The 22,826-nt window shown below is 52.8% G+C and overlaps 1 protein-coding gene across 1 annotated transcript; it reads left to right on the top strand.

The window, feature by feature from the left end:
- The first annotated feature begins 7,178 nt into the window (after positions 1-7,178).
- LOC109774966 (uncharacterized) lies at positions 7,179-7,706 on the top strand. The gene has a single exon (XM_020333727.1). The coding sequence runs from the start codon at positions 7,179-7,181 to the stop codon at positions 7,704-7,706; it is 528 nt and encodes a 175-aa protein (XP_020189316.1).
- Positions 7,707-22,826: the final 15,120 nt, after the last annotated feature.

Genomic DNA, 22,826 nt, shown 5'->3' on the forward strand with positions numbered 1-22,826 from the left:
GCATTCACAACATAGGGAAAGAACCTCACTCTCGCGGGATCCTGGAGATCTTTGTTCATTATAGAACTGCAAGTTTTTGTGCCCACCAGCACCCACACACTTATTTTCAGCTAGCACACCAAATCGGCTATAATTCTTAATAAGAAAAGTTGCATGGTAGTGGCAGATTTGGATTTGTCATTTGGGACCCACGAGGAAAAATCCTATCCAGGGCGGTGCCGACTCGACGGTAAACATTGAGAAACCTGGTTTTAAAATTAGTGTAAATCCAAAACTTGCCTCAAAATCATGGAACTTCCCACGGTGTTATGACATAGCACCAACATGCTGTGGTAAAAAATTAGTCCAATTTGGGACAAGTTTTGGTACAAACTTCTTACAAACCGGAGCTTCTCTCAAAAAGGCTCATGGTTCCGAGAGGGACCTTGTCACCTATGTGTGTGAAACGACATGCGCTGTCTCTTCCGGCCTTGATTTATTCTATAGAGGCAACATGCAACTATAGTAATTTGAAATTATTCACGATTCGTTTTTCCTTTTTATACATTATTTGAGTTTTCTAGGCATTTTGGAACATACTTAGGTGTGTGCAAAGGTCATGTGTGTACTAGCCAGACATGTAATTGGATGTTCAATCTGTTTATGGAATCAAGTCCTTATAAGTTATAAGTACGTATGTTGTTGTTCTGTGTGCAATGACATCGCACACAGACCATACCGGGGAACCCGTCAGGGATGATTTCATCAATCATTGACAATTGTATACCACTAAACGTTTGCCCAGAACACATACGTGTTATTAGTAGCAACCGTCTGTGTTATTATCGGTCATCGCACACATTTCTGATTAGAGACCTGTTTGCTGCATATCACACACATCTTGTTATATTGAACGGTTTCTGTTCTCTTGTCTCAACACAAATAGTTCATCCGAGTGCACCGCATGCCGTATATCGCACACACCTTGATCTGGCTGACCGTTTCTTTTGTGTTTCCTAATCACAAACAGTTCATCCGAGTGAACCGTATGCTGTATATCGCACACACCTTCATCTGGCTGCCCATTTCTTTTGTTCCTCCTCATCGCAAACAGTTAATTGAACTGAACCATATGCCCTGCATCGCACACGCAACTAAAATCTGAACCGTGTTTGATGCATCCGTCATCGCAAACGTTTTGCACCTTTTTTGACGGTTTTTTTACACCACCATTTGCGATTATTGCATCGCACACAGTTTCGTCGAAGGGTCTCTGATCGTAGTGTCGCATTAGCAGCATCCCACAATAGTGTCTGGTGTTGTTTCCTTGTGACAGAATGTCGCCATAATTAGGAGACAGAGAGGATCGAGTGGGACCTGAACCCCACCAGGTAGATCGTCAACAACAAGGTAGCCCTTGCTGTCCTTCGACTGGACGAGCATCTCAACGATACCTTGGGATATATCACTCAGCTACACGATGCCATGGGAAGGATCGACAAGGAGCTGCACCCGGGGGAGGGGGTTCAGGCGGATCTGTCGGCCATCATGACATGACTAAATGAGATCCCTGCCCGAGTGCAGGTGTGGAAGAAGTCGGCGGCCCGCAGTGGTGCTGATGTGGCCTTTTCACTCGTCCGTGTCTATTGCAAGGATGTGGATGAGGTGAAGCTAAAGAACCTTCGAGTGGTCAACAAGAAGAAGCTCAAGTTCATGGACTTCATGGAGACGTTCACCAAGGCCGCCATGCACATCGCCTACGGAATCGATCTGGAGACCTTCGTCGAGCAAACCAGGCCTGAGCCTGATGCGTAAAAAACTTGCTTGACTTAAATTTGCCCTGAAATGCCGGCTGGTTAATGTAACCATACACTCTAATGGGATCCAAGCTCGTTTAATTTTGCTTTCGCTCTTGAACAGTCAAATGGGTCGAAGCTTTTGATTGGGAACTTTGAGTCCTCGTTTATTTTCATGTTTTTTTTGGACTTAGGCGAAAGATAAGCCCCCGAGTGTGGACCTTGTCCTCACTCAGGAGTTTTTCGAACTTAGGCAAAAGCTGGTTTGCGCTAAGCCCCAGAGTGTGGATCGTATCCCCACTCGGAATGTTTTCGAACTGAGGCAAAAGTTGGTTCGCGGCTAAGCCCCCGAGTGTGGAGCGCGCCTTCACTCAGAATGTTTTCGAACTTAGGCGAAAGCAGGTTTGCGGCTAAGCCCCCGAGTGTGGAGCGTGTCCTCACTCGGTTTATTTTTGAAATTGGGTGAAGACAGTTTTGCAGCTAAGCCCCCTGAGTGTGGAGCGTGTCCTCACTCAGATTTTTTTAACTTAGGCGAAAACTCATTTGTAGCTAAGCCCCTGGGTGTGGAGCATGTCCTCACTCGGTATGTTTTTTGTACATAGGTGAAAACTGGTTCGTAGCTAAGCCTTCGAGGGTGGAGCGTGTCCTCACTCGGGTTTTTTTTTAACTTAGGCAAAAACTGGATCATAGCTAAGCCCCCGAATGTAAAGCGTGTCCTCACTCGGATTGTTTTTGAACTTAGGTGAAAATTGGTTCGCAGCTAAGCCCCCGAGTGTGGAGCGTGTCCTCACTCAGTATGTTTTTTGGACTTAGACGAAAAATGGTTCATAGTAAAGCCAATTCAACCGATGGGAGTGTGTTGATTTCCAAATACTGTTAGTCACCTGAGTGAAAATGCGGCTGTAGACCCAACCGGACTTTATACATGAAATGTAGGACTTTTATTCATCTAGCACTACAAAAAAGACACATCTATGACATTATGGCCCGAGTGAAAAAAATCTGGCATGCTTATGACTCTTCTATGATGATAATTCTGCCAAAAACACATATCATCATAGACGTGGTGGGCTCCTACTTCTATGACAAAAAATCATGACAGAAAAGGCAAATTTCTGGGAGTTCCCAGTTACGATGGGTGGTCGGGGCCGAGTGATGCACTATCGTTTGCGTGTTTTCTCTCATATGCGCGTGTGTGCGAGGCGTTGGCTAACTGAACACGAGCAAGGCATTCGCTTAATGAACCCAATGGATTGCACTAGCTACGTTACTAAACCCGGGTGATCAAACCCTTGGTTGTTAACTAAACTCGAGCGATTCATTCGCTGCTGACTGAACCGGAGTGATTCTGTAGGTGTTCTGGGAACAGGGGTACCCAGACTTGCCTGCCTGCGGCCCATCGCGTGGCTCCATCGATGGCCTAGTACAGCCCATCTTCAGCACCAGCAGCACAAGACCCTCATGAGGGGCCATGCCTTGCGAGGCGGACGACGCCAAGACCTCCAAAAGGAGAGGCCTCCTCAGGCTGGCTGATTTCTATGCAAGCCCTCACCTCGTGAGGCTCGGATGACGCAAGCCATGTTGACCAAGGACAGGTGGGCACCAGCGGGCGCAGTGCAGCAGGTTACCTCTTTGGTGCTAAAGAGGCAAGCGGAGGCACGAAGTCCCGAGGAATCAACCAAAGGTTTCCATTTCCATGCTACAAGACCAAGACCGCCAGGACGGAAATCATCGCCGAGCCCACCATGGCGTCACGACCTGAAGCTTTGCAGGCAAAGACTAACTTTTGTCAGGATAAGATGTACTAGTTGTCCCCCAATTTGGCCACTCTGGGATCCCTTCCCGCTTCCATTTTGGGAAGAGGACCAAGGCCACTATAAATATATAGGGCCTAGCCACCACCGTAGGAGGGATCTGTCGATCCGGACCCAGTCCATCCTCACACTCACCAGCTCACTCAAACACAAGAACACACCTCCTGAGGTTGTTCTCTCACTATACTAGTTTATCCTCAGCCCACCTCGAGGCTAATCCAGCACAAAGCAGGAGTAGGGTAATACACCGCAAGGTGGCCTGAACCTGGTTAAATTGTTGTCCATTTCCTTCCAGTTCATTGAGCTAGGCCGTGGGATCAACAAGTTGGTAGACTGGGGAGGTTGAGTCCTTCGCACGCATCCCAGAGTTTGAATCTATCTTGGGTTTGCGGATCCTGGAATACAACATTTGGAACGCCATGTAGGGGTGCGTGTCGAAGGATCGCCTTCCCATCAGTCGCACTTCGTTCTCGCCGTCTAGCTTCCATGGCTAGTGCCACTTCACCCGTCGCCTCGCTGGGTGCGTCTAGAGATGCTCCGGGCCACCGGGCCTTCTCTCCCGTCCTCCGACGAGTGCAGTGGCCACCGAAGTTCAGGCCGGACTTGCCACCATGGTACGATGACATGACGGACCCTGTGGGGTTCCTCCAGGCATACGAGGAGGCGGTTTGGGCAGCCGGCGGCGACCACAAGGTCGCGGCGAACTGGCTACCCATGGCCCTTACGGGCGTGCCACACGCCTGGCTCCTGGGCTTGCCGGAGTCTTCATGGCCTCCTGGGAGGAGCTGCTCGGCCTCTTCATCGTGCGCTTCGCGGCGCAAGCACCCCAAGCCGTCGCGGCACTCCTTGGCGGCTCGCAGGTACCAACCTCGGACCGCCATGTCAAGCAGTTCTTCCGCCAAATGGGCGCCGTCCACCCGCAGCGAGGAGCTCCTCCGGGCTGGGCGGCGCCTAAGGCTGACCTTACCTTAGACTCGAGGGACCACCCCACGAATGCGGCCAGCGCCGGCGCGCTCCTGATGCTTTGCACCCCCACCATCTCCTACGTGGCGGTCACCAAGACCCTCGTCGATGGCGGCGCCGGTCTCAACGTCCTCTCCGTGGAACCATTCAGGCTGCTTCATGTGCCCCACGGCCGGCTCCGCCCCACCAAGCCTTTCTCCGGGGTCGTCGATGGCTCTACCTGCCCCCTGGGGCAGATTGACCTCCCCGTCACCTTCAGCAACCGCGACAACTATCGCACCGAGCTCATCGACTTCGACATCGCCTGCATCGGCCTCCCGTACAACGCCATTCTCGGGTACCCGGCCTTGGCCAAGTTCATGATGGCATCCCACCCTGGCTACAACCTCATGAAGATGCCGGGAAGCAGCGGCGTCCTCACTGTGGTGGGGGACACCAAGGAGGCACTCTCAGCCCTCAAGCTTGCCTTGAGGGCCGCGGCGGCCGCGCGACCAAGCGGGAGGGAGCTCCGGATGGCCCGGGGCTGCACCAGCAAAGAAGAAGCAGTTATTCTGTCAGGACCGGGATGAAACGAAGCAGGTCCCGATCGACGAGGATGGGAAGCCGGGCCCTTCCTTCACCATAGGTGTCGGCCTTCTCGCAGACCAGGAAGAGGCCCTGATCAGCTTCCTCCGCGCGAACAAGGACGTGTTTGCATGGGAGCCGAAGGACTTGGTCGGGATCTAGAGGGGGATAATTGGGCACCACTTGAAGGTCTGCCCTAACGTGCGCCCAGTGAAACAGAAGGCGCGGCGGCAGTCCAAGGAGAAGCAGGCATTCATCATCTAAGAGAGCCGCAAGCTGCAAGAGGCTGGCGTCATCCGAGAGGTGCGGAACCCGGAATGGCTGGGAAACCCGGTTATCGTCCACAAGAAAGGCGGGAAGGAGCGCATGTGCGTCGATTTCACCAACCTCAACAAGGCTTGTCCTCAAGACCCCTTTCTGCTTCCACGCGTCGATCATATCATCGACTCCACCGCCGAGTGTGACTTGCTGTGCTTCCTGGACGCCTTCTCAGGCTATCACCAAATCAAGATGGTGGTACAGGATGTTGAGAAGATGGCTTTCTTGACCACATGTGGGGTGTACTACTACACCTGCATGCCGTTCAGGCTGCGTAATGCCGGAGCAACCTTCCAGCGACTGATGCACATCGCATTGGGCTGGCAACTCGGGAGGAACGCCGTGGCATACGTCGACAACATAGTGGCGAAATCTCGGGAGGCAAGGACTCTTATCGAAGACCTGGAGGAGATATTTGCCAGCCTGCGCAAAGTGGATATGTGACTCAACCCGGAGAAATGTGTGTTTGCTGTCCCGTCCGGCAAGTTGCTGGGATTCCTAGTGTCCCACAGGGGGATCGAGGCCAACCTGGAAAAGGTCAAGGCCCTAGAAAAAATGAGTCCACCGCATACCCTCAAGGAGATGCAAAAGTTGGCGGGCTGTGTAACCTCGCTCGGTCATTTCATCTCCAAGCCAGGAGAGCGCGCCCTCCCCTTCTTCAAGTTGATGAAAAAGAAGGGCCCATTCGAGTGGACTCTGGAGGCTGACGCGGCCTTCCAAGACCTCAAGAAATACCTCACCAGCCCACTGGGGATGGTAGCGCAGCGCCCCCTTGAACCGTTGGTGCTCTACCTGGCCGCCACGCCTCACTCGGCCAGCGCCACGCTCGTGGCGGTCCGGGAAGGGCGTCAAGCCGAGGGCGCACAGGATCACGCCCGACACCTCACCAAGACGCCGCAGCTCCATGACGACGCTCCTGAGGACTCGGCCACCCCTCTAGTCCGTAGGGCTCCTGAGGATGGCGCCCCTGAGGCCACAGCCACCCCGTCAGACGGCAGTGCTCCTCAGGTCCCTCAGCCTCAGGAGGCTCTTGACCCCACTAACGCCTTCACCCTCATCGTGCACCTGGTGTACTTCGTCACCACGGTGATGCATGATGTGCGGGCACACTACCCCATGCCACAGAAGCTTCTGCTCGCGCTCCTTGTTGCCTCCCCAAAACTGTGTCATTACTTCCAAGGCCATCCAATCAAAGTTGTCTCGCCTTATCCCTTGGAGAGGGTGCTCAGGAGCCCCAACGCCGCGGGAAGGGTAGTAGAATGGAACATCGAGCTGCAAGCGTTCCAGCTGGAGTTCAGCACCACCAGAGTCATTAAGAGTGCGACCCTCACAGACATCATGACATAATGGACTAACGTCCCTGGCCGTGAAGTGTGCTAAGACCGTTCTCTCATGCCTGGAGACGAGGCACCAGATGGATGGGTCATGTACTTCGACGGTGCGTTCGCGCGCCAGGGCACGGGGGCTGGAGCCGTGCTCATTTCACCCACCAAGGACAAGCTCTACTACCCCATCCAACTCTACTTTCAAGGTCTCCAACAACATTGCGGAGTATGAGGGCCTGATCACCGGACTCAAGGCTGCCGCAGCTCTAGGGCTCAGGCGCCTCACCATCAGGGGCGACTCGTAGCTCCTCGTCAACTTCTCCAACAAGGAGTACAAGCCAAAGGATGAGCACACAGAGGCATACCGCAAGGAGGTACGCAAAATCAAGAAACGATTCTTGGGCCTGGAATTGTAGCACATGCCACGAGGCACAAACAAGGAGGCGGACGACAATGCCAAGAGGGTGTCCCGCCGTCTGCTTCAGGAGCCTGGCGTATATGAGAAGCGGCTCTTCAAGCCGTCGGCAGCTCCCCCCGCCACGGGATCAGCACCACCTAGAGAGGATCTCCCACAGGCTCCCCCGTCAGGCGCCCCAACTTGTGGCCCGACCTTGGGAGCTCGCCTCCTCCTCACGCACGAGCCTCAGGATGGGTGCTTGACCGAGGAGTTCAAGGCATACCTGCTTCAGGGCACCCTATTGAAGAAGGAGGAAGACGCGGAGCGTGTGGCCCGCCAGTCCACTACATACTGCATCCAGGACGGTGAGCTCTGTCGAAGGCGTCCGAACGATGTTTCTTTACGATGCATCTCCAAGGAGCAGGGATGCGAGCTGCTAGCCGACATTCATGGCGGGGACTGCGGGCATCACTCCTCATCGCGCACCCTTGTGGGCAAGGCGTTCCGCAGCGGATTCTACTGGCCCACGATGCTCAACGATGCCGCATAATTAGTAAGATCATGTCAGGCCTATCAATTCCATGCCAAGAAGATCCACCAGCCCGCTCAGGGCCTCCAGACCATCCCGCTCTCATGGCCATTCGCGGTCTAGGGGCTGGACATCCTCGGCCGTTCCCTCGAGTGCCCGGGGGCTACCGCTACCTCTACGTCTCCATCGACAATTTCACCAATTGGGTGGAAGTGGAGGCCGTCCGCACCATCCCAGCTGGCTCGGTAGTCAAGTTAATCAAGGGCCTCGTGAGCCGGTTCGTGGTTCCTAATCGCATCATCACCGACAATGGCTCACGGTTCACCAGCAACCTTTTCAAAACATATTGTGCTAACCTTGGAACGCAGATATGCTATGCTTCGGTGGCACACCCCCGGTGCAATGACCAGGCTAAGCGCGCCAATGCAAAGGTCCTGAGAGGCCTCAAGGCAAGGACCTTCAAGAAGAACCTCAAGGCCTGCGGCAGGGGCTAGCTCGATGAGCTCCAGTCCGTGTTGTGGTCGATCCGCACCACCGCCACCAAGCCGACGGGCGAGACTCCATTCTTCCTCATCTACGAAGCCGAAGCGGTTCTCCCTCATGAGGTCAGGCATCGCTCCACGTGGGTCCTGGCGTTTGATGAGGCACACCAGGACGCCTCGCAGGGGATGGACCTTGTGCTGGGGGAGGAATGCTGCCACCAAGGCTCGCTCCGAGCAGCGAGGTACCAACAGGTGCTGCGGCGGTACCACTGCTGCAGCGTCTGCTCCAGGATGCTCGAGGTGGGTAATCTCGTCCTGAGGTGGGTGCTCTCTAGGGAAGGGCTGCATAAGCTCTCGCCCATGTGGGAGGGCTTGTTCAGGATCGCCCCTGACTCCAGGCCTGGCCCCGCGCGCCTGGAGATGCAGGACGGGATCCCCATCCAGAACGCCTGGAACATCCAGCACCTCCGGAAGTTTTACCCGTGAAGCAAGGTCATGCGCCTGTGAAGGTCTCCGCTTTTCACACTCTCACGTAATAATGCGTTGGGGTTGTACACATCCCGGAGTCTCCTGAGGTCGCACCTGGGCCTCACGGGGGCTCCCACCCACATCCTAGTGGAAGCCCCATGCTCCGCGCTGGTGGGAAGACAAGAATACTAGTCTAGGTGCCCGACCTGGCTGTTCTTATGCTTGCTTTCTGTAGCTGGTTTTCAACTTCTCGAATGAAATTTGGAGCTTTCGTGTCTCTCGCTCGCAAGAGTTGGGATTTTCTCTCTTTTTTCTCGCCTTTCCAACCTTGTCCCAGGAAGAGCGGCAGTTGCCCGTCGCTCCTCCTCGCACGTCTCGCGCGCGGGGGCTAGTCTAGGCTCGCCCGCAACCACACCTCATCAAAGCCCTATCGCCCCAAAGCTTTGGCATCCTCTATCCTCGCAAGACGCTTTCAAATGAGCTCGTGAGCATGCGCTCCCCCTCAAGTTCGTGCCTCCGGGCATTGCGACGTGGTGCACCAGCCACAACCAACCCACGCTCGGGGGCTTGTGCGAGGTAGGACGACGCGCCTCACGAGGGCTCCTAATTCTGAAAAATTCTGCAGCTACACAACGCCTCCTGAGGCGCGACGGCTCCTGAGTCGTCAAGAAGCAAGCCTTTGGAAGATGTCCCTGAATCAGCGCGCCCTCGCGCCATGGGAGACTACCACAAGCACATCAAGCTAAGTTACCCTAACCGCACCTAGTAGAAACACGGGTATCACGACATGATATAAAAATAACAAGCATAGCATAGTGGCGCAAGCGCCGTGGTTCAATACACACCCTAGCAGGGCCCTCCACTTTTTCAAATGCAGGAGAAAGGAAAGGAAAAACAAAAGCGGGCCACACGACTGCAGCAGCTCCCGAGGCCAGGCGCCAGCAGTGCCCGAGCACAGTCCGAGTCTTCTTCGCGCTTCACCGGAGCACAACGGCGTGGTGGTTCGTCGTATCTGCCACCGCGGGTGCTCTCGCCGAAGGAGGAGCTGCCGCTACTGGAGGTAGCACGACCGACATCAAGGGCAAGCTCACCCTCGTCGTTGTCGCGGCCGTTGTCGGTGTCAAAACCGGCGGATCTCGGGTAGGGGGTCCCGAACTGTGCGTCCAAGGTCGATGGTAACAGGAGGCGGGGGACGCGATGTTTACCCAGGTTCGGGCCCTCTCTATGGAGGTAATACCCTACTTCCTGCTTGATTGATCTTGATGAATATGAGTATTACAAGAGTTGATCTACCTCGAGATCGTAATGGCTAAAACCCTAGAAGTCTAGCCTGTATGACTATGATTATTATTCTTGGCTCTACGGACTAAGCCCTCCGGTTTATATAGACACCGGAGGGGACTAGGGTTGTATAAAGTTAGTTACAGAGAAAGGAATCTTCATATCTGGGCGCTAAGCTTGCCTTCCACGCCAAGGAGAGTCCCATCCGGACACGGGTGAGAGTCTTCGGTCTTGTATCTTCAGAGCCCATAAGTCCGGCCCATGTCCAATAGGCCGGACGCCCGAGGACCCCTTAATCCAGGACTCCCTCAGTAGCCCCCGAATCAGTCTTTCAATGACGATGTGTCCAGAGCGCAGATTGCCTTCGGTATTGCAAGGCGGGTTCCTCCTCCGATGACTTCAAAGGGCTGTATTCGGCCTTCTATTTAATGTCGTTCCCATCGGCTTCTATGCATCCATAGCTTTAGCTTCCACGTGTTGAGTGAATACGAGAGGTCAGGGTATTTTTTGCATATAACACCCCGGCCATGTAAGAAAAGCGTCTATTTAAAGGGATTGGATCTCAGATCCATTCCACATCACGCGAAAAATCCTCAGAGCTTGATAGGAAAAACCACTCCAACATGGCCAGCGCTCTCAGCTCTTCCTCCTGTCCCCACGGCCCAGAAAAAGGCGATTGGGAGAGATGTTCCATATCCCGTGGTCAGCTGGTGAAGCTACAAACGCAGGGATTCCCCCCCCCCCCCCCCCCCCCGCGGATCTAGTCCCCGTTCGAGCAAGATTGACTTCCTTCAATGGCGGGGCTCAGGCTGAGGAATTCCCCAATCCATCCAAGGGGAATGAGTGTGCTTCGTTCCCTACTTGCTAAGAGGCATCGGATTTCCAATCCAACCGTTCCTCCGAGGGCTTCTGGAGTATTATGGACTTCAACTGCACAACTTCACTCCTGCCTCCATCCTGCACATCACGGGTTACGTCGCTCTTTGCGAGCAATTCCTGGGTTGCGAAGCTCATTTTGAATTGTGGAGGAAGTTATTCTGCCTCGTCCCCCGCAACCAAGATGGATCAATATTTGAAGTGGGCGGAGCCGAGGTATGGCGTATCGCCGAGACCGGATACCTGTCCGGCACACCGAAGAAGGCATCCGAAGAGTGGCCTTCCGAATGGTTCTATATCGAGGACGTAGCCCTTCCTGACCCAGTTTGAATGGGTCTTCCTGAATTTAAAAGTGTTCCGTTGAAGAAACGCCACAGCTGGCGCCCTCGGAGCTTCGAGGAGGAAGATAGTGCGGAAGTCCATCAACTGATGAGCAAGGTAAAGACGCTTGCTCAGCCCGGACTATCAATAGTCGAGGTAATGGCGACTTCCATAGTGCGAGGGGTGCAGCCACTTCAATACAGAGGGCTTCCCATGTGGTACTATAATGGGGAAGATGACGCCTCCCGCTGCGGTCGGTAGGGTCCGGACACCCCCGCCGCTTTGGCAAAAATATTAGTCGAGCTGTTCAAAGGGGAGGAAAAGGAATTTATTCGCATTAAGCACACAGATGGATTCTCCATGTACAATCCTCCTAGCTGGGTGAGTTCCAACCCCGCTGCTCCACTCGTTCTACTCCCTGAGTTAATTTTAATGAACATTAATCTGTCCATTTGTAACAGAAATGGCGAAAGTTCACCGAGGGGCTATACAGCCCCGCCCCACAGCCAGAGGACCACAACCGGGACCTTGACCCCAGATTCTAAGAGGATACAGACATATTCGTGGTGCTCGAGGATGGGGTGTTCTACCAGGCGAGCTATGATGGCACGGAAGTGGCCATCACCGCCGACTATCCCGGTCTTCTCCCTGCCTCACACGTAAGTAATCAGGAGACATCTCCGCCAAAAGAGCCTCCTCGTTCTGCCTCACCCACCGCATTGTCTCGTTCTCCAAATGGGAGGTGTTCGGCACACCATGTCGGACCAGAGGCCACTCCAAACAGAGCGGCACCCACGCCGGGCAAGCCTTCGAAGAGGAAGGCAAATGAAGGCTCGGCCGAGCCTTCATCGAAGAGGTATGGCTTCGTAAATATGCCCCTTGGCAGTCACATCCAACTGTGACACTTTCCCCTTGTGCCTTCTTAGGAAAAGCGTTCACCGGACTATGTCCGGGGATACTACCGGTCATACTCCCAACAGCCAGGTTCCAGACCCTGCCAAAAAGACAAGGGCAGATACGGGAGTGACGCCAGATTGTTCTTTGGTCGAGGATTCGGATGATGTATCCGTCACCAACTCGAAAGTGGAAAGCGCCATGTGTCATCGGCGTCGGAGGGCCGTTCTTCGCGACCCTGGTTTTACAAAAGAGGCATTCGATGGCTTCAGCTCGGCGGATGCATACATCCGAGCTGCTCGAGACGGGCTTACCAGAGCCGCAGACCAGCATTTGAAAGATATGCGGGTAAATTTATATTATACCAATCTGATAGTTATATACCAGTAGCCCCCAAGACTTGAAGCAGTTGATACAACTGATTTATGGATTATCTTATAACTAGGTGCTTACGAAGAAGAAGAACATGTTGTCTCAAGAACTAGAAAGGTATCTGACCCAGCTAACTGCTGCTACTGCCAAACTGGAGAAATCCAAGAAGGCGTCCCCTGGTAATGTTCCCCTCCATCGAGAAAACATAATTATATACCAGCAATGCTAACACTTTTTCTCATCTCATGGTAGGATCATCAGATATACTGAAGGAGCAACGGAAAGCCGCTCAAGCGGGAGAACAAGAAGCCAAAAGACTACTGGCTGCGGGCGAACGTGTGCTGACATGAGTCAGGGAGGAGAAAAACAAGCTCCAGGATTCCAACACCCAGCTGGGCGAAGAACTGAAAGATGTGCGGGCCCAGCTGGCTGACTCCATGAAGGAAAATAAGAGGCTTCAAGGCGGCATATTTAGTATGTGGTCAAACTTACCTCCGTGTAATTCGAAGATGAAAGGGACTGACAGAGCTATTTTTTAGGTATGCTGACTGGCCGTCCCGAAGAGGAGGTGTCCGGATTCTCGGGCGATCTGCTAGAAGAGTTGTCGCAAATGCACGAGCAAGCTCGGCAGGCAATGCGAAGTGTTGCCAAGGCCTTATGGCCATCTGCCTCCCCTCCGGGAAAAATGGAGGAGCTTATACAACTATTCAGGGGTGCGCGGTGGCGTTTCTGGTTATCGAAGATATCAACCTACCGGGAAGGTGCATGAGAAGCCTGGGCCATGGGGAAAACACGGTATACCTAGCTTGATCCGAATCATATGGCTCGGGTCGGACCTCTAGGGTCAGATGGAAAAGAAATTCCCGTTAATTTGGTATATGACCAAGTTGAAGTAGCCGCCAAATATTCCCAACAGGATTGTAAGTTAGACAACCTGTTAGACGGTATAGAGGAGGAAATTTTTGAGTCCAAGTGACTATGTACTTTCCTTGACATATTTGTCCCTAGCCGGATTGTAAAACTATTGTCATGGCAGACCTTTTTGCTTCGACCTCTGGACCCGAAGGTGCGGAGTGTTTCCGAATACCCGAGCGGCAAAACTAGACCGGGGTATGTGTGGAAACTAGGCGTAGGGGTCATAGTTGCTTGAACAGACAAGTTGTATCCGGCTAGCTATGTTATATTACATTGTGATTGTAAGAAACATCTTCCAGACAGAATAGTTTCGTTAAGGGTTCCTTTCCCTGGGTGTACATGCATTAATGTGCATGTCCGAACTGTGATTGCAGAAATCACAGTGTTCGTAACATCTGGGGGTTCGCAATGGGGTGAATGCAAAAACATCCTTAGTCCGCCGACCGAATATTCCCTTAAGAACGCTAGCTTTTGGCTTCACCTAGTCTGAGGTACACATCCGGATGACCCGGCAGTAACAATCGCAGAGGTGCTCCCTTTATGCCCTAGCCGAACTAACAGGAACGTAGGGCATAAGCATAGGAGCCAGGCAACCCAGCTTGGCCAAAACTTAAGTCCTATCGATGCATATAATGGCGAAGAAAAGGTACATATGGTTAAAACATGCATATGTGATGAGCGGGATGCTCGGAAAATAACAATAATAAGCTTCTGTCCAAGAATCCCCCAGGTATAATGGATGTACATATTTGAAGATGTGTACGTCATGGTTGCACGGTTTAGCCACACAAAAACTTTAAGGCTAAAAAAGAAAAAACCGAAAAGAGAGGAAAAAATAATGGAAATAATAGAGAGAAGGAGACGAACAAAGAGTTCGGCGCTAGGCATAGAATCTGCGGAGTCTGGCCGCGTTCCAGGGGTTCGGCTCTAGGCGATTGTCTGACGCATCACGCAGGTGGTACGCTCCTCTGGTGAGAACTTCGTAAATGATGAAGGGACCCTCCAACTTGGGCTTGAGTTTGTCCCTTTTCTTCTCCGGCAAGCGTAGAATGAGTTCTCCAACATTATAAGTCTTGGCCCGTACTTCTCTGCTTTGATATCTGTGGGCCTGTTGTTGATAAAATGCGGAATGGGCTTTTGCAATATCGCGCTCCCCCTCCAGGGCATCTAGGCTGTCCTGCCGATCAAGCTCGGCCTCTCTCTCTCTTCGTACATGCGCACTCGAGGTGAGTCATGAATAATGTCGCAGGGTAACACAGCCTCTGCGCCGTACACCATGAAGAAAGGTGTATATCCAGTGGTGCGGTTGGGTGTGGTCTGCAGCCCCCAGAGTACGGAGTCGAGCTCCTCGACCCAGTGCTTGTCTGATTCTTTCAAAGACCGCACTAGTCTGGGTTTAATGCCGCTCATGATGAGACCATTGGCCCGTTCGACTTGACCGATTGTTTGCGGGTGATAGACAGAGGCGTAATCGAGTTTAATGGCCATATTAGCACACCAGGTTTTCACCTCATCGGTTGTGAAATTGGAGCCGTTATCGGTGATGATGCTGTGTGGAACACCATAACAGTGGACAACACTGGATATGAATTCAATCACTGGCCCGGCTTCGGCTGTTTTAACTGTTTTGGCCTATATCCACTTAGTGAATTTATCCACCATGACCAGCAGATACTTTTCCTTATGGCTTCCTCCTTTAAGGGGTCCGACCATACCAAGCCCCCAGACCGCGAAAGGCCAAGTGATGGGGATTGTTTGTAGAGCAGTGGGTGGCATATGGCTTTGGTTGGTGAAAAGCTGGCATCCGACGCAACGTTGGACAAGGTCCTGTGCATCTGCCCGGGCTGTTGGCCAATAGAAACCTGTACGGAAGGCCTTGCTTCCAAGGGCCCGAGCCGCGGCGTGGTGACCTACGAGACCGGCATGAATTTCAGCCAAGAGCTGCCGCCCCTCTTCCTCGGAGATACAGCTTTGGAGTACTCCGGTAGCGCTTTTCTTATAGAGTTCTTCGTCGTGAACCTTGTAGGCTTTCGAGCGCCGGACAATGCAGCGAGCCTCATTCTGATCCTCAGGGAGTTCTCGCCTATTAAGGTAGGCCATGAAGGGTTCGGTCCATGGGACAATGACTGCCATGATGAGATGGGCCGACGGTGTTATTTCGGTGGCTGAGCCCCCGATGATATTGGTGTGTTCGACATCTGGGGTTATAGTCGGATCCGGACTGGTGTTGCCACTCTCCCCTTGCCACACCACGGACGGCTTAAAAAGCCTTTCTAGAAAGATATTAGGTGGGGCGGGGTCGCGCTTGGCGCCGATGCGAGGAAGGACGTCCGCCGCTTGATTACTTTCTCGAGCCACATGATGAAACTCGAGCCCCTCGAACCGAGCCGAGATTTTGAGAATGGCGTTACGGTAAGCCACCATTTTTGGGTCTTTGACATCGAAATCTCCATTTATTTGAGATATTGCGAGGTTTGAGTCCCCGCGCACTTCCAGGCGTTGTATGCCCATGGAGACAGCCATCCGAAGACCATGCAACAAGGCCTCCTATTCGGCTGCGTTGTTGGAGTCTGTGTACAATATTTGGAGTACGTACTAAACTACGTATCCAGTGCGGGACGTTAAGACAACGCCCGCCCCTAACCCCGCCAAGATTTTGGAACCATCGAAGTACATAACCCAGTTGGAATACATGCCGTACTATTTAGGGAGTTCGGCCTCTGTCCATTCGGCGACGAAGTCGGCCAGTACTTGGGATTTAATGGCGCGGCGCGGTTTGTATGTTATGTCGAATGGAAGGAGCTCAATGGCCCACTTAGCAATCCGGCCCGTGGCATCGCGGTTGTTTCTTATGTCGTTGAGTGGTACCTCGGAAGCCACCGTAATCAAGCACTCTTGAAAGTAGTGTCGCAGCTTGCGGTATGCCATGAAGACCGCGTATGCTATCTTTTGGTAATGAGGGTATCGGGATTTGCATGGTGTGAGGATGGTGGATACATAGTATACCGGTTTCTGGAGCGGGAATTTGTGTCCGTCCTGCTCTCGCTCAATGACGAGCACGGCGCTCACCACCTGGTGTGTTGCTGATATGTATAATAACATGGGTTCGCCGACGTTCGGCGCGGCCAGGATTGGGTTGCTCGCTAAAAGGGCCTTTATTTCCTCCAGTCCGGCCATTGCCGCGTCCGTCCACTCGAAGTGGTCGGTGCGTCGGAGGAGGCGATAGAGTGGCAATGCTTTTTCTCCCAATCTGGAGATAAAGCGGCTTAAAGCTGCCACGCATCCCGCGAGTTTTTGGACCCGTTTAAGGTCAGTTGGTGTAGCCAATTGTGACAAAGCTCGGATTTTGGCTGGATTTGCCTCAATTCCTCTATTGGAAACAATGAAGCCCAGCAGTTTTCCAGCGGGGACGCCGAAAACACTCTTTTCCGGATGGAGCTTGATGTCATATGTCCGGAGGTTGTCGAATGTGAGACATAGATCGTCTATCAATGAATCGACGTGCCTGGTTTTGATGATGACGTCATCCACGTATGCTTCAACTGTCTTGCCGATCTATTTCTCCGGGCATGTTTGGATCATGCGTTGGTAGGTGGCGCCAGCGTTTTTGAGCCTGAAAGGCATAGTGTTGAAGCAGAAAGGCCCATATGGGGTAATGAATGTCGTTGCGGCTTTATCGGACTCCTTCATCTTGATTTGATGGTATCCGGAGTATGCGTCGAGGAAACACAGTGAGTCGTGTCCTGCGGTTGCATCAATAATCTGATCGATGCGAGGGAGGGGGAAGGCACCCTTAGGGCAGGCCTTGTTGAGGTCTTTGAAATCGACGCATAGGCGTCAGGATTTATCCTTCTTTGGTACCATCACCAGGTTTGCTAGCTAGTCCAGGTGTTTTATTTCTCTGATGAATCCGGCCTCGAGTAACTTGGCCAGCTCCTCTCCCATAGCTTGTCATTTGGGTTCAAAAAAACGCCGAAGTGTTTGCTTGACCGGTTTATATCCCTTTAATATATTGAGGCTGTGTTCGGCCAACCTGCGTGGGATTCCTGGCATATCAGAAGGGTGCCAGGCGAATATGTCCCAGTTCTCACGCAGGAACTCTCGTAGCGCAGCGTCGACCGTTGGGTCGAGTTGTGCCCCGATTGATGTTGTCTTCTTGGGGTCCGTCGGGTGGACTTTAAATTTGACTATTTCATCTGCTGGTTTAAAGGAGGTGGATTTGGGTCGTTTGTCCAGGATTATGTCATCCCTATCCACAGTAGAGCGCAGCGCGGTTAGCTCTTCGGCCGCGAGTATTTCAGACAATGCCTCGAGGGCCAGGAATGCGATTTTATTTTCGGCGTGGAGTGCTATGTCCGGATCACTGGCAAGAGTGATGATACCGTTGGGCCCAGGCATCTTCAGCTTCATGTATCCGTAATGAGGTATAGCTTGGAAGCGAGTAAATGCATCTCTCCCCAATAGGGCGTGATATCCGCTGTTGAAAGGAGCCACATGGAAGATTATCTCTTCAGACCGATAATTTTCCGGTGTGCCGAATACCACGTCGAGCGTGATTTTTCCCGCGCATCGCGCCTCCCGGCTAAGAATGATTCTCCAGAAGGTTGTGCTACTTTGCTCGATGCGGCTCCTATCTATTTCCATTATATTGAGCATATCCTCGTAGATGAGGTTTAATCCGCTGCCGCCGTCCATGAGTACTTTGGTGAGCCGAAACCCGTCCACAATTGGTTTGAGGACCAAGGCAGTTGGTGCCCGGACTGTCCGGAACTTTGGTTCATCACTGGCATTGAAAGTTATGGCCATGTCATTCCAAGGGTTTATTGTTGCGACTTGGCAGACTTCAGCGAGGTTGCAGGAAGCCCTTTTACGCCGATTGTTTGAAGCAAAAGTCTCGAAGACTATCAATACGCTGGGGTTGTCATCTTCCGGGGGGTGTTGCACTGGTGTATTTTTGGTGAGGATATCCTCGCCGCTCTTGGCCACTTACCAGAGTATCCAACATGCTGTAAGGTTGTGGGTTGGTATGGTGTCCGGTGTTGCATGTATTTTGCATGGCCTATCGAGCCATCCCTCCAGATCGGTTCTGTGCCCCGTGATGTGCTTAGATTTCTTAACTATTGGATCTTGTGCGCCATGAAGGTGCACCCTTTTTGCCCGGACAAAGGGTTGAGTGGAAACCGGTGGTTCCCAGAGAGCTACCTGAGTTTTCCAGGCGCTTTCCATTGCGCAGTACTTCTGTACGATGGTTGCCAAGTCAGCGAAGTGTAATACGCGACGGCGATTGATGGCGTTGAGTAGTCCTTCGTCCGTGCAATTATTGCAGAATGCTGAGATCGCGTCTTCGTCATGGCAATCTTTAATCTTGTCTTTGCCAAGGAGGAATCTGGCCCAAAAGTGATGGACTGTTTCCTGAGACTCCTGCCGTATGTACGTGAGATCGCACCTATCTGGTGGGTGAGTGGCATTAAATCCGAACCCTGACCTAATCTGGAATCCGGAGTTTGAAGAACTTCCGAACTTAATAGCTCGGGCTCCGGGATATTAACTGATTTTTCAGGCCCCTCGTACGATTCTAGGTTTGGAGGGCGGGCTGTGTCTTTCCGAAGGCAGGTGTCCAGTTCTTCGAGCTCGGAAATCCGAACACAAGTTGTTGGGGATATACCCCGTGGTGTAAACCGGCCGGAAGTATAACCCAGCGGGACTTGGCGGTTTACTTGAGACTCGGCTGAGACTTGACGATTCACTGGCGACCCATTTGGACCTGGCGGTTTACAATTCATTGGTAATCCGGCAGGCGGGTCAGAGGAGCGACAAGACCCGGTGGCCCAACGGGCGGTTCATGAAGGCCGGTTCATATTATGGTGGGCCGGTTTAAGAGGAAAGGCATGACGAATATTTACCTTACAAGGAGTTAAGACGAGGACTTGTATCCGGTTTGGATTAGAGATAGACTAGTCCTAATCCTAATAGGACTCCACATGTAACCCGCCCCTTCAACATATATAAGGAGGGGCAGGGCACCCCAAAGAGGGAGACAAGAAACAAGCAAAAAGAAACAATCTCTAGGGCTAGACACAAAGAGCCGGTTTACCGGCGACTCTCTCGTGATCGTAATGAGACCTAGCCTCAAACAGCACGTAGGGTTGTTACCGGATGATGTTTCCCGGGCCCCGAAGCTGTCTAAATCCTTGTCTTGTGTGTTGATCCGCCCTGCATCTCTCGTCCACTCAACCCCTCTCAAGCTACCACATAGATGTGTTGGCCTCGCGACTAAGTCCTGATACTAAGGACATCTGCCGTGACAATTCCACGACAGTTGGCGCCCACTATGGGGCCTGCGCATGGTGGTGTCGAGTTCTTGGCGGGATTTCTTCAGGGATCAAGAAGCTCGCGATGTATTGGATGAAAAAGAGCCGACGCAGAAAACATCATCGCCGGTGAACAGCCGAAACGATGTATAAGATTTGAGATGAATTTTAGGGTTGCGTTTGTTACTGCCGCCAAAAAGATCATGGCGATTCGTCGGGACCAAGACAAGGTATTTTCTGAATCTGTCGTAGCCTCGGGTGGATTATGACGGCTAGTCCATGATGCAAATACCAGAAAAAATCAAGAGTTTATTGCTGCAAGTAGCCGAGACCGAGCAGATGAATCGCCGGAATCCTTATTTTTTCCTCTGATTCACCAGTCAAGATGCACGCGCACATAGCGATCGTACTATTCCAACAAGTACAAGATCGGTTTGGCCGACGCAAATTCACATTAAAAAAGGGGGAAGACACCCACGACGCGGAGGAGGTGGATATGGCTCCAATCCAAACCAACCACGACTGGTGGCTGGCCTCGCTCCGCCTCCGGCTCGGATCCGCCGGCGCCTCTCCGACTCGCCTCCTTCTACTGGTTTTTGTCGTGGCCAAATCACCTGCAGCCGCTCCTTTGTTAGGCGTCAAGTGAGCCATGACCCGGACTCTTCGGCCGATTGAGTTTCTGCTGCCGAGCTGCCCCGGCCTTGAGTCGTCTCCGCCACTAACGTGAGCCGCCGGTCGTTGATTGTTTCCTGCGAACCGCCGGCCGTCATCGCAGTTCTGAGTCGCCGGCTGTCGCCTGAATCGCAGGTCGTTCGACCCTGCCGCTCCGAGTCGCTCTGCTCATCCGCCGTCACTCACCTCTGTGGCCTGTGGTAACCCGCCACGGCTTTGACCCGGCTGCGCCGTCGCCTCCAACTCGCCAGGGTCTCCCATCGCCTCCGGGCCGGCCGTCACCGTCGCACTCCCCGAGCCGCCTGTTCAGAATGGCTGTCAACATACGGCCGCGTTAAAACACCGTCGCTCCTCGCCGGGTCACCGGAGCCCCTCTGCCATATGTGAGCTGCCACCATGGACACGACTCCGCTCCAAGTCGCCTCTAAGCCAACGCTGCATGGTTGCTACTGAGACCCGGCAGGCAAGCCACTCCATCCTTACCACCCCCGCAGGTACGCCGAGGCGATCGCCTCACTGAGCTGCGGCTTCATCGCCGAACTACTCCGTTGCCACCATCATTCGTCCGTGGACCCGCCTCCGAGCCGATGTGAGTCGCCGCGAACGGTTGCCTGGTTGCCTTCGCTGCGACTCATTGTGCTGAGCCGTCCGACGGCCGTCGTGCCCTCATTGTTCGACCCGCCGGGTCAGGGGCCTTATCAGCAGCTCGCCTATGCCCAATTCCATGCCGCCGCCCACTCGCCGTGATGCCGCCCAGGCTGTCTAGCGCGGGCCTGACGGCCCCGTCCGTTTCTACTCTGAGCCGCCTCCATGGCCGGCTCCCACTTGCCTCTGAGCCGCCCACGGCAGAGCCGCCTGCCCACTGGCCAGGGCCGCTCCTGCGCTCGCATGTTCTGCTGCCGGGTGGAGAAAAAAGAAGCAGAGTTGCGGAAGCATGTATAAGAGATGACCACGAGCTCCCTCATCATCAACCAAAGCGAGGACAAAATTAATTAGGCTTCAGGGAAGGTAAAATCCAGTCACTCTGGGTACTGGTGTTTGGAAATAATGCAGCAGTATAAAAAAAAGCTCCGAGTCTTGATGAAGCCCCACCTATGCCATGGTTGCCTTTTTTCAAAGCCAGATCGTGACGTCCGCAGCTGGGCTCAACTTTTGAGGCAGTAGCAGACAAGAAACTGGACAGCAGTCGTGTCCCTGTTGCCTGCAAAGCAAGCGTTACCAAAGAGCACGCACCTGCATTGTCCAGCATCAGCTTTATATTCCCCAACAAAGTATCAGGTGCTATTTGCCCTATCTATTTTTTGTACATATTAATTCATCCGAGCAAAACTACTTTGCCCTGCCGTATTTATATGCAGGAGAATTACTCATTACAAGGTGGCATTATACCGCGGAGATGGAGGCACAGATGGTCGTCCTTACTCAACAGACTCCCGCACCGGCTGACAACGCCACGGACAACTCGCCCGTCCGTTCTCGCGGCCGGTTCACGCGTCCGCGCCGGCTTACAACGAGGAGGACAATTTGCTTGTCCGCACCGGCTTACGACGCCGTGGCCGATTCATCTGTCTGCTCCCGCGGCCGATTCAGCCGTGAGTAATTTCAGTTTCACCTAGTGATCATCAACTTCAGGGCGGATTATTTTTGGCCTAAACACATCAGGTGATATCCATCTAAAATATATTTTATTAGCACATATTATTTTTGTCAAAGAACAGTTTACCTTTGCCTTGGTCTGCAATATTGTTTATGCAGGAGAATTGTTCACTGCAAAAGCTATGGTTGTGTCATGGATGTATAAACTTGCGCCACCATTATAAATGCGCTAGTATCTTACCATGCCATAAAGCTCGATGAATATATGTCCAAACCGCCATTCTGCACACCGGTTTACATCAATATGACGTGGCTAATTCGCCCGTCCACGCCGGTTTACGACGCCGCGGCCGACTCATCTGTCTGTGCCGCCTTCTGAAGCTGCGGTCGTCTTTTTCGCCCGTCTCTCGCGGCCTGGTCTACATCAACATACCGGGCCGCACCTGTCTGCATGAGTTGTTTATTGAGTATGAACAAGTCACAGCTTGGGTAGCCCGGTTCGCTTTCAACAAAATGGAGGCAAATTATCATATACTATCAACCGCCGTCTGCACTGGTTGGGACAATAGGCAGGCGCACAAATCGCCGCCACTATAGTTTGGTTAACTTCAAATCACCAGTTGGAAGGAACCATTGGCCGAGTTGCTGACACGTTTCATACGGGATCATTTATAACCCGCCGCGGTCACCTCAACCTTCTGTGGAGTCACATCGTGCTATCAACGCCAATGATATACAAGTTATGCCGGTTTATATCACGGTCAAAATATGGAGAATCTCAACAACTCCTCAAGTCACCTTTGAGACTCGTGGGGGCTACAATGATATGACTCAACAAATATTGCTGGTTTTCAGTAAAGTCAAGAATCCCGGGATGTTGAAGGGGAAGATAACCCGGTCCCAGAGGCTGCCGTTATATTGATTTAAAGGCCGTCAGAAAATTTCCGGCTTAG

The sequence above is a fragment of the Aegilops tauschii genome, chromosome 4 (assembly GCF_002575655.3).
Source record: "Aegilops tauschii subsp. strangulata cultivar AL8/78 chromosome 4, Aet v6.0, whole genome shotgun sequence".
NCBI classification, from domain to species: Eukaryota; Viridiplantae; Streptophyta; class Magnoliopsida; order Poales; family Poaceae; genus Aegilops; species Aegilops tauschii.

Coding starts and splice junctions, on each gene's coding strand:
- LOC109774966 (XM_020333727.1), top strand. CDS start 7,179: ATGCCACGAGGCACAAACAAGGAGGCGGACGACAATGCCAAGAGGGTG.